This window comes from Eubalaena glacialis, chromosome 2 (assembly GCF_028564815.1).
Source record: "Eubalaena glacialis isolate mEubGla1 chromosome 2, mEubGla1.1.hap2.+ XY, whole genome shotgun sequence".
NCBI classification, from domain to species: Eukaryota; Metazoa; Chordata; class Mammalia; order Artiodactyla; family Balaenidae; genus Eubalaena; species Eubalaena glacialis.
In genome coordinates this window covers 17,330,037-17,346,629 of record NC_083717.1, presented here as the reverse complement: position 1 = coordinate 17,346,629, position 16,593 = coordinate 17,330,037, and the positions used below count along the sequence as shown (strand labels likewise).

General features: G+C 42.6%; 1 protein-coding gene across 8 annotated transcripts in view; it reads left to right on the top strand.

Moving 5' to 3' along the window:
- NRP1 (neuropilin 1) overlaps positions 1 to 16,593 on the top strand; it is a 135,698-nt gene that overhangs the window by 56,670 nt on the left and 62,435 nt on the right. For all 8 annotated transcript variants that reach the window (XM_061178881.1, XM_061178874.1, XM_061178895.1 and 5 more), the window contains 3 exons: positions 4,016 to 4,243; positions 10,158 to 10,313; positions 12,097 to 12,263. In XM_061178881.1, coding sequence (XP_061034864.1) covers positions 4,016 to 4,243; positions 10,158 to 10,313; positions 12,097 to 12,263 — 551 coding nt within the window. The remainder of the gene's footprint in view (positions 1 to 4,015; positions 4,244 to 10,157; positions 10,314 to 12,096; positions 12,264 to 16,593) is intronic.

The window sequence follows — 16,593 nt, the reverse complement described above, 5'->3', positions numbered from 1 at the left end:
TCCACGTCCACTGCCATTGACCAGACAAGCCTGCCTTGTGGTTATCCCCATGTTATCGTATCCTAACACAGCTTCTCAAATAGTCATCAAAATACTGTCCCCAAAACACCTATGGCAGGTGTCTGTCACCTGTCGGGTCAAGTCCTCCAAGGTCAAGCTCAAGCCTTGACATCAGTTGCTCCCAAGCTTCCCGACTTCACTCTCACAAACCCACAGCCTGGCTTCCTGCCCCAGGTTGGTGTGCTGAGTGAGGTCCCACAGACCTGCATGTGAATTTTGATTCGGCTACTGACCATCTGTGTGAGTGTTCAGAGCTTTGGATTCCTCATCTGAAAAGTGGATGACGGTATATAGCACAGGCTCTTTGTGAAGATCAGTTGAAATGAAAACATGTAACCAGTGTCTGTTCCAGAAGATGCATCCAGTGCACACTAGCTGTTACAATGATTATAGATAAAGGGGGTGCTTTATCCAGATTTCACAGCCCTCCCTCTCTTCTGGTTTAAGCCTTTGAACCTCCATGGAAACCAGGCTCTAAGCTTATTCCTCTTAATTAATGTACTTTTTATTTTCCTACACTTGTACCCAGCTTGTCCCTTATAGATACACACACAAATATACACATATACAAACTGTATGTATATATATACACACACACACAACTATGTTTCACTAACCAAATGTTTTTCCTGATTATTTCCAAATTTCTTCATGTGTGCATGTATCATTTCCCAACTAAATTGGTACCACCTAAAAAATGCAAAGAAAACATCTTTCTTTCTCACTCATTGCACATATTGTAGTCCTTATAGATACTCCATAAAATCATGAACTAGGAGAATACATTCACGAACACATAGACAGGTTCACGAGCGTTCTTTCCTCTAAAGCCATTTAATGATGTTATAGAATCTCCATTCTTTTGAAAACATAGCACTTCTTCCAGGCTGCAGCAATTTCAGGTTTCCTCAAAACACATAAATTAGACTAATCATAGTTGAACCAATACATTAATTTTTCACTTGTTGACCTTGAGGTTTTCTGACAGTAGATTACAGGGCCATTTCTGCATCCCTAGGGCTGCATTTCTAGAGGACCACCTTTGCCTGACAGTGGTGGCCAGTCCTCACCTCTTCCCCATGCCTCCTGGAGCCCCCTGGACACCCTAGTTCTCTCCTCGGGTACCGCATTCCCCTTCTGCAGGTCTCTTCCCAGATGCTAAAACCTTGGGCTACCAGCCCTAAAATGATTTCCATTCACTGAAAGAAATTTCTCTAGGAAACCCCAGCCTGCACACCTCCCACTCTGCCCCTGTCCTTCCCTGGGTTTGGGCCATCCAGGCCCAGATGCTGGAAGAAGCCGTATCCATTTCCCGTGGGTCTCAGTGAGGGAGAGGGCAGCATTTATTGAGAGCGGGATTGGTCACTTCATACATTATTTGACTAAAAGTCTGTACATTTAATAATAATTCCAAAGAGAATATTTTAGCTCTTATCATTATCCATCCTTATGGTCCTTAACAGCGAAATGTGGGATGCCTATGGCTACACAGGATGCTCTCAGTCTTACAAATAGCGGGGAAAGCATGGTGTCACTGGCTGCCAATGCTGTGTGTGCACCCCTCACCGCAGTAGCTCACTCACTCCTGGGCACACCAGCTGCTCGCCCTTAGTCCTGTTTACGGCTTGTGTATTCACCATGGGATCCCTCAACCCACTCCCGCCCTCATCGTTTTTGGGGAAGTGCTCACTCAACTGTGGCAAACTTATACAACAGGGATTAAGGAACCGAGTAAAACAAATTTTGATGTATAATGGAGGAAGTAGGAAATTACAGAAGCTTTGAGTTTGAAAGGAATTTTTTTCAAATCCTAAAGCCCACCTCCCATTTGTGATGCACAGAATCTGAGGACCAGGAAGGTTCAGAGGCCACGGAGGCTACACAGCAGGTCAGTGATAAAGGCAGGACTAGAGCTCAGAGCTCCTGGTGCCCCATCCAGCTCTCTTCCACTTCCCCATGGAAGGTCCCCAGCCTTTGTCAAAATACGTTAGAAAACCTGGGCTAGCTTCTAAAGGGATCTGACACGACAAGGATATACAGTGAAAGCATGGGAATTTATTTGATTTTGAAATTATGCCCTTAATTCCTGTCATTGTTTTTCTCTCATTAAATCTTAACCTAACCTGGGTAATTTTATTTTTTTAAGAAGGAGAAAATATTGGAACCTGCATTAAACTCTCTTGTTCACTTTGCCAGCCAAATCCCCAGGGAAGAGGTTGGAGGTCTCCAGAGTCACTGTTCCTACATCTTGGAAATCAAATTCTAAAGGGCTCCCAATTACCTACAAATAAATGACTTTGTCAATTAATGACAAATTGGCATAGGCATCTCAGAAGCCACCAAAGAGCTTAGAAGCATATTATAAATTAGACGCACATTTCACAATCTCTTTACCTGAAATTGACATGGCAAAATGCCACATGGTAATAACTTTTTAACCAGAATCAAATAGATAAGCATTCGAGGCCATCCTGCTAAAGGGTGAGCCCCATCATAGAAGGCTTGGGAAGGTATTCAAGTCAGAACTCTACCAACCAGGTTTATTGTGCCATCTACGAAGTAGTCTTCTTCTTCATCTCCAGGGCCATGGGTATCTAATACGTGCATGGGGAGAAAGCGATTTGATTTGTTTTTTCAACAGGCTGCCAGATGCGCTGAGGAGGAGATTCAGCTTACTAGCCCTCGCCACTAAAAATAGAGATCTGCTAGTTAAATTTAATGTGTATTAATGCCTAATATGTTGCCTTTAGTACTTGGCACTTTGGAAGAATATTTACTTAAGAAAAAGCTCAACAAGCCTCCTTATTTAGAGTTGAATCCTTACACTTCCTCGCAGGGTCCCCATCAGTGAGGCAACGGTCCAGGAAAAGAATTGTTGAACTGAACATCCCCAGATTGGATCCTGGGATTCAAAAGGGTCAGGTCATCTCTGTTTCCCAGGGAGCCCTAAGAGCTCTTTGACAATCAGGGCAGCAGTGGTGGTGATAAGGGGCAGAAGCTGATAGGCTGATGTCCCTGTCCATGGAGATGGGCAGTTTTCAACTGTGTGGTGAATAACACCCTATTCAGTGCTCATTCCATGAACTGAAATTGTGGTTATTCATGTAGTCATAAGGATGACATAATTTAAATATATGTAATTTAAATTACAGATCACTGTAATTTGTTGTCATGATAACACTGAACCGTCATTTAAATTACATGTTATAAATATATACATTAACACATACACATACATATTAACATTTTAGAATGGCCTCCTGTACTGTATCTGATACTTTGGAGAAGGTTAGGATGTCAACATTGGTATCAGGTGACTTGTAGCCACAGGACCTGCATCCCAGTTTACCATGCCCCCACTAACACCCACAGTTTACTGGCACACCTGTGTCAACACCGTTCCAAATGAGTCACTCACCCTGCGTACATGTACGAATTACCTTTCACATTTGGTTTGTCAAAGAGGCAGAGGTCACATCTGGTAGAGTTACTGAGTCACTGGTGTAGGAATCTGAAACCCAAACTCCCTCCACTGAATTCTCTTCCCTCGCCTTTGTAAATGTTCTATTTCACCAGTAAAGGGCTGTCAGCCTCAAGATTTAAAGATTTAAGCTTGAAGGGGCTGTAATTATTTCTCTAGGGCTCTGTCGAGATTTCTGTAGCTTACTCTTTCAATGTTCCCACATGATTTTGTATTTGTCATTTTTTTTTCTCTGCAACAGCAGAAGTTTTTAAATTGCTCCACACAAATGGAAAACTAAGGTGAACACAATAAATCTGAACTTGACTTTCCATACCTATCACCACTGAGAAAAGGCTGAGTAAGGAGTGATTAGGACCGTGATTATAATGGTGGGCTTTTATTAGAAAGATAAACCGTCTTTGCCCATGTTATTTCTTGGTAAGGTCGTTTAAGTGGAATTTTCACTTTGCTCCTTTTTTCTTTTACTTATAGGTCCTGAATGTTCCCAGAACTACACAACACCTAGTGGGGTGATAAAGTCCCCAGGATTCCCTGAAAAATATCCCAACAGCCTAGAATGCACCTATATTATCTTTGCACCAAAGATGTCGGAGATTATCCTGGAATTTGAAAGCTTTGACCTGGAGGCTGACTCAAATCCTCCTGGGGGGATGTTTTGCCGCTATGACCGGCTAGAAATCTGGGATGGATTCCCTGATGGTAAGAATGGCAGGAAGCACCCCCAAAAGGGAAGGATCTGGGGGAAGAGTCCTGGGATCCTTTTACAAGCATCATGACACATGCATCACTTTAAAAAGTAGCTCAAAAGGAGGAAGCAAAACAAAGCAAAACAGTAACTTTCTTTATGCAGAGCCGTGGCGAAATATTTGAGCCCAAAAAGACTTGATAACTTTCTAATCTAATGCCTTCATTTTATAGGTGAGGAAACGGAGGCCATAAAAGTCTATGCAAGGCCTCATAACTATTTTGGTGACAAAACTGGGACCAATCCATGGTTTTCCTGACTTAAGTATTTTGCTCATTTCAATGACTTGCCTATAGGTCATTAATTCATAAACTCATCAGCGGGTGAGCTCTTAAGACATCAGTTAAATCAAACCATTCATTTTGTAAATGCAGAGACTAAGGGCCAGAGAGGTTAAGTACCTGCTAAAATTGTAACAGTGAAATACACATCTATTATGCTACCAAAACATTTAGAAATTTAGGAAAGGAAGGAGGAGAACATTTGGACATTCCTCATTTAGATGGATTCCTTGTCTGCTCTCTAGGGAATTTTTATCTTTGGGGATTCAAATCGCCTCAGTACATCTTTGGTACACCTTGTTCCTATCATCTGAATTCATCGTCCATTCAAAAAATATATTTATTGAGCACCTGCCATGGACCAGGCACTGTTCTAGCCTCTTGGCAAACAAAGCAAAGCTGGCTGCCCTGTTTAGATTCTACCAGGGGGAATGAGGTAATAAACAGGGCACATTACAGACAAATGAAGTATGTGTATGGAATGTTAGAAGATGAGAAGTGCTATAAACAAACAAAAAGAAAAAGAAAAGAAGAAAAAGTAGAGTAAAGGCATGAGAAGAACTAAGGTTAGGGGAGAGGGATGGGGGGGAATTTTTAAATAGGGCAGTCAGGTCAGACCTTATTAAGAAAGTGAGAAAGATTTGAAGGAGGCGGGGGAGGTAGCCATGTGGCCAGCTAAGTGAAAGTTCTCCATTTCAACCCTTGTGAACTAGAAGGTGAATGGCAAAAATACACACCCAAGTTCCGAACAGAGGGAGATAATATCAAATAATCTGTTGCAGCTGCATTGCTTGTCTTGTGTTTAGTCTGGTTTAATAGTAAGATTTCTCTGGAGAACACACACTGCACAGATCAGAAAGGGTGGCTTGGAAGTTCTTACGAATCATGCAATTAGAGCTTTGGAGCCATCTATGAAATAGTCAGATATTATTATCAAGATGGAGGAAAGAATATTTAAGTAAACTGTAAACGAAGCGCTAGTATAACGTGAAAGACACTGCCTTTGTCTTTGAAATGAGACGAAAATGATCAGTGTAATTCAGTTTAGGTATGTTCCTCAATAGTAAAAAAACACTGGAGAAAATCTGGGTTTAGAGAAAGGTTATGTTGTCATTGGAGCACGTGGCTGAGTTATCATTTCTTTAGCCTCTTCTTCGCTTTTTTACCATATAAATAGGGTTATGATGATCTTATCGGAACTCCTTCATTAAGTAATGAGATTTGCCCAAACAGAGCACTGATTGATTTCCAAGTATTCAATCCGATAATTAGGAAAACAGCATTATAATAGTATTGTAGTAAGAGTTGGAACATTTAATAATGGGTTTATTTGTTCACAGTCCAAATTTGCAGCCTTCCTTTCTAGAACTTATATTTAAATTGACATCTGAAAAGAAGGTCCAATCAACCAACTTCTGTAGAAAGGAGCACATTGTTATTAGTGTCAAGGGTTTTCCAAAGTAGTAATTTTCTGGCTCTAGAAAATCACTGAGTTGAAGCGAAGAACAATTAACAATACAGGTTGTCAGCCTTGCAGTTCACCCATGTTTTAAACTATGCTGTGTTTGACTTATTCCCAGAGAAAACTGGCTTTGGAATATGAAAAATGTGATCGTGTATTTGTTAGTATTTATCTGGTCTCGTCCAGCGTATACCAGCGTCACAGCTCACTCTTTTTTAGGCAGCATGAAAGACTGTGTCCTCCTGGGTTTTTTATCAGTGGCACTAGGAACGTTTTTGTCATGTAGTTCAACACGTAGAGTTCCTTGCCAGCAAAATCGCTTTTAGTCTTTGATATCCTTTCCAAAAACAACAACTGGAAGGTGCTGAAGGCTTGTAACCATCAAGTGATTTTATGTTGCATTTTATCATAAGCATTGAATTAGACGACTGAGTAATTGAAAGTGACCCATTGATTCAGATTGACTTTGAAGAGAAGCAGTTTACTCCAAAACTTGAGATCCAAGGCATGCACGTGGCAAACCCCACTCCTCCAGCTAGCACTCTCTTTGAAGCTCCATAGATTCCCAAGTAGCGGCTCTGGAGTCATTGGTGGAAGTTTACATATGGTTTGAGAGCCATGAGCTAAGCATGCCTGCAAATGCTTGTGCTGAATTATGGAACCATACATCAATGCCTAGCTCACACCACCTGGGCGCAGATGAAGCCAGCTGTCCATCCAGGCTGGGGAAAGAGTTGGAACTGAGGCTGTGACCTACGCTCCCCAAATTATCAATGATTTTAGGACTAAGCATCATGAAAGCTGGATTGAGTTCTGTTTGGTTTTTATTTACTTTCATATTAAAATTAACCTTCTAAAATATAATATAAAATATCAATGATATAAATATAAAATATCAATGATATAAACCTTCCAAAATATAAATGACATAAATGTTGCAAATTCTTTTCTCTGGGGAAAAGTTGCAAAATTCAGATATTCTCCACCGAAAGGTTTATGCTAAGAAAAGTAGATGTAGCCTATCTTGTGCCTTTTCAAAATGATCCCCTTTCTTGTTTATTTATTCAAAATACCTCATTTTAAAAGTACCTCCTTATAGTAGATTGTTGCCTTTTTTTCTCATAAAAAGGTGGCAGAAAGCCAAATTGTCTGATTCTGAGGTAGGGTTATAATTAATGGAGGGATTAGTGGGAAAATACAAAGAATGGGGTTTTGCCATTTCCTGTTGCAGGTGTATCTTTCAAACAGCACAAATCCTGTGCTGCCTTCACACCTGAGAAGCTATGATCATCGCAGGCCTGCTCTCCCCCAAGGGAGAGCTTAGTACCTGTTGCTTAAATTCTCCAATCATTCTATTTTTGAATTATACTTCTGTTTTTGTGACAGTTTGAATTCATCTCCTAGGCCTTTGGCTCCACAATAACCGGAAGTAGGGAACCCAAGAGCTGTGGTCATGTAAATCCACAAATGAGCGCATACACAAGACAGATGAGGGTCTTGCAGCCGCTCTGGCTCAGATCAATATTGCATTAGCTTGCTAGGCTAAGGTCTCCCTGTTGTTCAGGAAAATTCAATACTTCTTTGTATTATAGTCGAAAAAGCCTTTCACTCTCCTATCTTGAGGGCTCCTAAAGAGACTTGCATGCTGCATGCTGTCCCGGGGCAATATTCAAAAGGACAGAAGGCAGATTTACCCGGCATGTCTTCAACATTATAAACCAGTGAGTCATGGAGACTCTCTGAATTATGAGTCTGCACTAGACAAGTTCTCTTCTGTTTGCTCTTTCAAAGAGACTCCACCTCCCGCCCTCCCCAGAGGAACTGGGTGACAGCAGAGGGGAGGGGAGGGGAGGCAGCCGGAGCTCAGGGGTGGTGAGGGCGTGACTGCAGCTTTCCTCGTGTGCTTGTATTCTTGGTAAGGTCAGTGGATGTGGCGATCTGAGAAAGACCCCCAGGAGTAAGGCTGTAAAAGTTTGCCCACAAACTCAAGAAAAAGAAAGTTATGAAACCACAATAATGGAATTTAAATGAGGGAAAAGACTGAGGGAGGATGAATAGACTCTAAGCCTCCCATTAAGATTACAGACCAGAAATGGGATTCTTTTTGAGGAAAGGAGAGACCTGAGTTTATGACTCCAGCAAGATATTTTCATGCATATGTTGCTGGCAACTTTGCGCTCTTAGGGGAAGGGGAAAGTGTTGAATTGGTGATAGGGCCACATTCAGAATGAAGAAAACTTGGCGAAGAGCTAGTACTTGTTGTGGGAGGCCAGGATTAAAGCCAGAGAGAAACAAAAAGCCGTGAGAGTTTCATCTGAGATGCTGTCTTCTGCCAACTGGGAAACCTGATATCATGACCTTTCCCCTCATTCTGCAGAACCGCTGTCCACGACCACGTGGTGCCCGATGGATCGTCTGTATCCATCCTCTAAATGGGCAGACTGCTTGTGCTCTGCATAATAAAGCAGTTGACACACACAAACATTTGGGTGCTAGAGAGTGAGGGGTGACAGTAGAGAGAGAAATCGGTCACATCCATTACTTTGAGCGATGGAGAAGTTACCAGCTATTCAAACTTATCATTTTGCGCTAACTCAGATAGTAAACCACTTTAGCTTAGTTTCTTTCTTTTCTTTCCTTTTATTTTTTAAAGAGGGTTGGCCAAGAACTGAAAACCTGTTAGCCCAGGATCCAAACACTCTAAAAAGCAGGGCTCTCAGATAGCCACCTGCCAGGAACTCAGCTAGCATGTGGGGCTCCAGGGAGGCCAGTTCGCGTGGGGTTCACTTTCTCGATCACACGTGAAGCTACACCCAGCTCTCACCAGCCGCCTTCTGCATCCAAGCAGCACACACCGGCCTGGGAACCCCACCTCCCTGCCGATGGCCCATCCCTCCAGAGAAAGGTCCACCTACTGTGCCTCCTTGAACAAAGCAATAACTCTTAGTTGAAATGCACAGAACCACGGATTTCTTGGAGGGGAAAATGGTCCACACCAGATTGTCCTTCAAAGCCCAAACCATCTGGTATGTTTTTACCATATGTGTAATAAAAAAAAATCTAGAGAAAAGGGGATTTTTTTTTTTTTTTTTGTCTTGCTGCTGATCTGGACAGGGAAATGGAAAGATTTTCCAAGCCCAGGGGCTTCCACACTGTCTATAAGGCAACTTACAGTTGCTAATTGCCACGGTTGGTCTAAAAGCACTTCAACAAAGGGATGGCCAGTATAAGCCAAATAACAACTTGATCGCCAATCAGTCAGTGTCCCCAATCTTTTTCTGCCTCAGTTACTACCTGGTTCCTGGTGTGCAGTCAGATGGCTGCTTTGCATCATCTCTTCGTCACTGGACACAAGGGCAATGCAGTCACCTCTCTAAGGTTTGGGAGATAAAAAACTGAGACAAAAGTCAGAAAGACACATTTTCTTTTGTTTTGATTACAATTTGCTATTATGTGTAAATTATTGGTATCTATAATTTCTAAATTTTTTAATTGTTACAATTATGAGTTAGTCTTCAGATACAGCCCTGATTAGGACATAATCTACTGTCCTTTGTCCAAGTCTGTGACGTTCATCATAACAAGGCTCCAGGACTAAAAGATGGAAAGAGGAAGGAAGTGGGGGTCACCCAGGGCTGGATCAGACCTTGGTACTGCTCTGGTGCCAGGACTGGTTTCCAGAACATTCCCCAGGATCCCCTCCTAGGGCGGGGGCATTGAGGACAGGTGACTCCAAGAGCCCCCGGTGGGTGATCACAAGCTGGCTAGAGTTCCTGGGCGCTGGACCGTGTGCACCGTGCGGTCCTGGAGATGAATGCCAGGGTGCACTTGACAGCCCAAATCTCCTTTGCAATCGAAGCAAGCATTTCGATTTTGTTCCTGAAAACAGTCCTGCTCACTGGGGAGTGTGGTTATGCCTGTTATTGCCCTTCAGAGCACACTTGAAAATCCCCTCCGCAAACCCGATCCAATATGTTCACTGCAAAACAATTAGCTAGTGAAGACTTGCTTGGGGTAAGAAAACACTTCCGGGTTCCACTGGGAGCCATGTTCACAAATGGTTCTGCTGGCATCTGCTGCAGAAGGAAAGGTATTTTCACGATCTCTGCATTTCTCCCTCTGCAGTTGGTCCCCACATTGGGCGTTACTGTGGGCAGAAAACGCCAGGTCGAATCCGCTCCTCATCCGGCATTCTGTCCATGGTTTTCTACACGGACAGCGCCATAGCCAAAGAAGGCTTCTCTGCAAACTATAGTGTCTTGCAAAGCAGTGTTTCAGAAGGTCAGTATTTATGCCTTTTGCAAAGCCCTGCGGTAAATAGTCACTGTTATTCCTCACACACCTGCGGCCCTGTGAACACTACAGATGTGTTTTGTGAGTTGGAGTGCCAAGTGTTTCTTTTTCTCTTTTAAATGGTTTATATGAATATCAATAGGAAGAACTCTTTGGGGTGCTTTCTTAAAACTATGTGTGAGCAGGCTGCATGTAAGCCTCTGAAATTATGGGAGAAAAAGTGGGAAACGGCAAAACTGTGCCTTGAAACAATGAAATATGGCCAGACCACCTACCTGGTACCCTCCAGTGTGTATTGGGCTGAGAGCCAGGAAAGGACAGGCGTCGATCCTGGATGAGAAGAACCAATCAGCATCAGCGGAGTTCATCGACAGGCAGGCAGGTAGAATGGATGGTGCGTGGTGGTTTGATTTGGGGAGACCCTGGTGGAAGCTGTTTTTGTTTTTCTTATGTGAATGAAAGTGGATTCATGTAAAAGAAGCATCTTTTAACTTCTGCTATAACTTTCCATAAAAGAAAAATAAGTAATATGTTTTTTGTATCTTCTTAAAATACACGACTAAGTTGATGTGGTCTCCAGCTCTTTTAAGAGCCCGAGGAAAAAAAACCTGAAAAAACAATGAATAATTTGTGTTTCATGAGTTTTAGCTGCCAGGTTGTAACGTAGCACAGGGAAAAGGCAGGGGAGTTAGGAGACCTGTTCTACAGATATGCTTGTATGTTTTCTACCAGATCTTATTGGAAAACAAAAAGGCCGATTAAACTTCAAAATCTTATTTTTACTTAGTTTATTTGGTTAATCCACTCATGTATTTTTGTGCCATTTTATATTCCAAATAACAAACCTAAGCTTAAAAGTAGAAAACCAGTGAAAGAAAACCTTTTATGCCATAAAACCTTATTAATTATGATAGAAAATTCAGAAAATGTGGAAATTTGGTTAGTTGATGTTTTTCTGGATGGTTGAGAATCTTCTTTTTAATCTCTAAAGTTTTTTTTGCACTTTGGTACTTTACATTTTCCTAAAATTGATTATTCACTTCCCAGTATCATAGTTCATACTTCATTGTTTGCTGAGTATATGAGGCCTAATGGAATGTATATTTTCATGATTCATGGTCATCGTTGTGAATATTACTATTTATGCTGTAAAACTGTGGTGCTCTTTGGGACCCTATGATACTGCACTTTACCCTGATGGATACTGTTGTGTTTTAATAAAATAAACCGATGGTGTTAATAACCGTGGCCAGTCCAGGGCAGGGGCATAACAAAGGGGAGGCCTGGGTGCCAATTGCAAGGACTCTGAAAGATGGAGAGTTAAAGTCTACTTAGCCTACCAAATATGGGCTATAAATGGACAGAGTCTTTTTCACTTTTATTAGATCTTAGAGGAAATAGTAAAATTTTATTTAAATGTAACTCTTGATGTGTATGCATATGACATATCTGCATACATTCAACTTTGAAAATAAATCCGAATTTCCATCATTTCCTAAAAACTTTCTAATAGTATTTATAGTATTTATATCAACCTAAGCCCTGTTGGAAAAATAATCAACTGTGAGATCTTCATAGCCTCGCTTTTCAGAATTCTTGCCATGAAAATGCACGGATCGGTGCTACAATCCAATAAGTCCCTCATTGTCATCTTTTGTAAGACTGTGTGAACATCGAAAAGACCGTTTTAGTTTTCCAGATCTAAAAAGGAAATATGCATCCTAGGTCCCCTTCGCTTTGATGACTTAGGGCCATTTTTTTTTCCCTTCAGACTTCAAGTGTATGGAAGCTCTGGGCATGGAATCCGGAGAGATTCACTCTGACCAGATCACAGCTTCTTCCCAGTACAGCACCAACTGGTCTGCCGAACGCTCCCGCCTCCACTATCCTGAGAATGGGTGGACCCCTGGAGAGGATTCCTACAAAGAGTGGATCCAGGTATGTGGCTTATACTTGGCACACTCAGGGTGGAAGATCTGGGTCATCTAAAACGGTTGTTGAAAAAAAGCAACGCCGTGACTAATGCCTTCCAACGAGAAGGACAGGGACCACCGCCGAGTGTAATCACTTTGCAGAATTCACAGGATCAGAGAAAAGCAGGCCTAGATGACATCCCTGAAAACCCCTTATCTTCTCAGATACTTACATATGACTCTTACAGAATCTGAGCACAGGTGTCTCACTTGGGTAACAACTAAAAGATCTGAGGGTTTTTTTCCACAGCAGCCATACATTTTCTATGGATGTGCTTCCTACTTCAACAGATTTTTATTTCCTTAATGAAATATATTACCTGTACTTGGAGGTGTGCCTGAAGTCATTGTTTTGTAAGGTGTTTTGTTTGTTTGTTTGCTCAGAGTAGGAGAAGAACAGAACGGGGTTGAGGTTTACTTTCCCACACTGGTCCAAGCAGCACATGCCCAAGAAGTGGTTTAGTTGAAGGCATTGGTCTCTGTGGATTACGTACAGGCACAGACGTATGAAATGTACATGTCTCTGTCCCTAATAGTGATGTCGGTTCTGCTTTCCCCACTTTGCTCTAATATTCCCCTCCCTGCCTTCACCCTTCCACTCCCCACAGGCTCCCCTCCTCTGCACCTCCACCCGGACTCATCTCCAGCTCGTCCCTGGCACCACTCCCAAAGCCTAAACTTGCCCAACCTTGATGTCTGGATACTCCCGCCCAAGGCCTGATGTTCATGTTCTTGACTTTTTCACCCACTGTCAAATGAAACATCATATCTGGCTGTGTGGGTTGAACGGTGGGCAAATTATCCAATGTTATTTGCTGAAGGATCCAGATTTCCTTTTCAAGAGAGTAGGCAGAGCCTGTCCTGCACTAATTGCGAGATATATAAAAATGACTAATTCCCAGGGAGAGTTTCTAAGCAAGAAAATATACCAGGATGATTAATCCCCTACTTTCTACATCTATGGCTGTTTCAGTCTGTTGAGCACAAATACCAGATTTTGTTTTACTTTGGAAAGGTCAATATTAGTTTAACATACACTTAAAGTGAAATGGCCTATTTCAGAAGGCTGAACTCACACTAACCTCGAAATGATAACACTGAGAAATGTGTAGAGGGTGAGAAAAGAAGAGGCTTTTACCTTGGGTGGGATTGCTGAATCCAGCTCTAGGTTAAGTCAGAAATGAAATGAACTTGCCTACGTCAGAATAGCTCTTGGAGACTTGTGTTTCCACATCCCCACACCAACCAGCAGTTCCGTGTGATTGACAGATGTGCCTCTGGAGAGAAGCTTACGTTTTGCAGTGCTAAGCATGTTTGCATGGTAATGTAGTTGTATTCTCGGCAGGGTGGAGAACACTCAATAATTTAGGGATGTCAGTCTTGCAAGAGTTCTGAAAATGCAACGGTAGCAATTCTTCTGGGCAAGGGAATCTGTGTCAGTAGATGTGTGGAGACAGAACGGGCTCTCACAAAGCATTTGTCAGCGGGACAGTGTTTACACCACTCTCAGGAGTTGGGCACCGTTTGAGGTGGCCCCAGAAGAAAAATCTCAAATGGTCCAACTCTTTCTATCAAAGTATGGTCGGGATAAGCTAAGTAACCCAAACCCCCCAGACAAGAAGGTTTCCTTTTTGCTCATGCCACCCCCCATCTCTGGCCGGCAGGGGGTCTGCCCCACATCTTCTCACACCAGGACCTAGTTGGAGGGAGCGGCCGTCATCCGAAACCTGTCACCAAGGCAGAGGGAGGAAGGGCGTGTGGCCAAGCACGCTGACTCATGAGGCTCCGTTGAGGAGCACGACACCAAGTTCATTGCCAAAGCACATCCCACGGCCGGCCACGCTTAACTTCCAAGGGGCAGCAATTCCACACGTGCTGGAGGGAAGACAGCTAGATATATTTGGTGACAGCACAAATGACACGTGTGCCATTCATGGGATAGTCGCCATGTATCGAGTATTTCCTATGTGCCCCAACTTCTGCTGAGTACTTGCCTCATGTTTATTCAATCCTCAGAGCGGTCCTGTGCCAGAGGTTCACTTATCCTTATTTTTAAAATGAGGACCCTGAGGTTCGGAGAGATGAGTAAATGCCCAAGGTCACGGGCTTAGAAGCAAGGTCTGCTGGACTCCAACACCTGCTTCTTTACTCTTCCATGTGCTTTATCTTTATCACTAATTCCTATATATTCAGGTGTATCTTGTGAAGCATCCGTTCCCCAACCCTTTATACTTTTCCTCGTGCTGAGAAGCCTCACACCAGGATGAGCGGGGGCTTCCCGTTTCTAAACCAAGAATGGGGAGCCCTGGCTCCTCAGCCCCTCCGGGAGGTGAATGTCAGAGGAGCTCAGCGTCAGTTCACCTTGAGGGAAAATGATCTTTTTCTTCTGCGGGAGCTCAGCGGGCTCATTCCCACGCTAGTTGCGTCTGCGTACTTGGTGGGAGGTCTTAACATCCACCCATCACCTAATTACGAATAATTTCATGTGTTTCCAGCTTTTCTGAAACTCCTTGGAAGGGGCGGGCTTGTTTTCATTGGATAAATGTTTTATAAATTAACCCACAAGCACAGCATAAGGGAGGCTGAGGGCAGGAGGCACATACCTCCCATCACAGGACCATTTGTACTTGACAGTCCTATTTGTATGCACATCAGAATGAGAATGAAATTTGTTTTCTTTTTCGGCTTTGTCACATTCTGTGTGAAATATACCCCACAAAACATGGTGCTGTAGCAACAAGGACAAACACTTGCATGTGTTAAATTAATAAGGCAGCCCTGGAAACTGACTCTCCCTCAAGACAGGAACAGTCTTTGGTTCAATTGTTTTCTCTAGGAAATTACCGAGTGACATAAAAAAACAATGCATCGTTAACCGCTGGTGTGGATGTCCTCCTTGGTGCTTCCTGTGGGATCTGTTGTCTGGCAAAAAGCTTAAGAACCAGGGCAAGAAGCCCTTTAGTGAGGAGGAGCATGAAGGGAAGTCCCGGCTTGGACATTTCCACGTGGTCACATCCTGCTCCAAAGGCCACTTCATATCCTGAGAAGCGAAAACCTCCTACTTGTCAGTTGCAGAGTTAATCACCCTGTGAGATTTGCCCGTGTTTTTCAGAGTATTCCATTCTGGTCCGTGTCCTAGAACTGCTGATCTTATTACTCATTTCATCTTTACCTTATTTTTGTTTCTGGTTAAATAATCAAGGATTCTAAGGAAAGACTCAGTGTATCGGTGGCGCTATAAAAATTCTTAATTTTCAAGCACATTATTAGAGCCCAAGCCATTAACCTCATTGACACTGAATTTCTTTTCCTATAAAATAAAGGTAACGTAGCCTTCTCCATTCAAGCTCTGGCAGTCTACAAGACTATGGATCTCAGAAAAAAGCAGGCTCGGATTTTTCTTTTCAGATCTGCAAACTAAGGGTGTAGAATGTGTCTGATGAGAAAACATGTTCTCCTAAATCCTGGTGTAGCCATTCACACACAAAGCAGAATTTAATTCGTTAATTATTTCAATGTTTTATTAATGATAGTGTTCACTGCACTATAAACAGATTTATCCTTCTAGCTTTAATTAAAGCTCTTGGGAGTGCTTTCCTCAAAACAACTGTGACTTTGCCCTGATTAAAATGCCAGGAGACAAGAGAAAAAAAAAAGTCAAGAGACATAATGCCTGGATGGGATATGAACTTTGTTGATCCAAAGAAATAAAAATGGCACTAGGGACTAATTGATTACTACACCCTCCAGTGACTTTAGAAACAGAATTACTTGACAAACCAACTCAGGCTGAAACTCTGCTCATCTCCAAATTTGGTAGCATTGTCTTTTGTGGGAAAAATTAAAGATTGGTGCTAGATTATTCATGCCTTCTCTTATTCCAGAGGAGCAGGAAGCAGTTGGCTTCTAAACCACATCCTGTTTGGTTTGGTCCATCAGCCCTGTGATGGATTAATCCCACAGAAGAGAGTAATCTCCAAGAAGACCCTCTGTAGCTGTAAGAATACATCAGCAAGCCCCTTCTCTGTTCACTGCATTTTCTGGTAGAAATGTTCATTCTGAGGGATGAGGAGAAGGAAAGTTCCAGAAGAGAGGAGCTCACACTAACCTTCTGCCTAGGCTTGTTTCAGTGTTTTCCTTTTGCTTTACATGCATTTCCCTTTGATAATATTCCACATTTCCTAACTGAAGGAACTTTGAAAGCAGACACCAGTAACCAAAGGCCTTGGTGTAAGGAGTTGGGCTGAACTGAGTCAAAACACGCCCACACACACACACACACCCCACACCCCCCC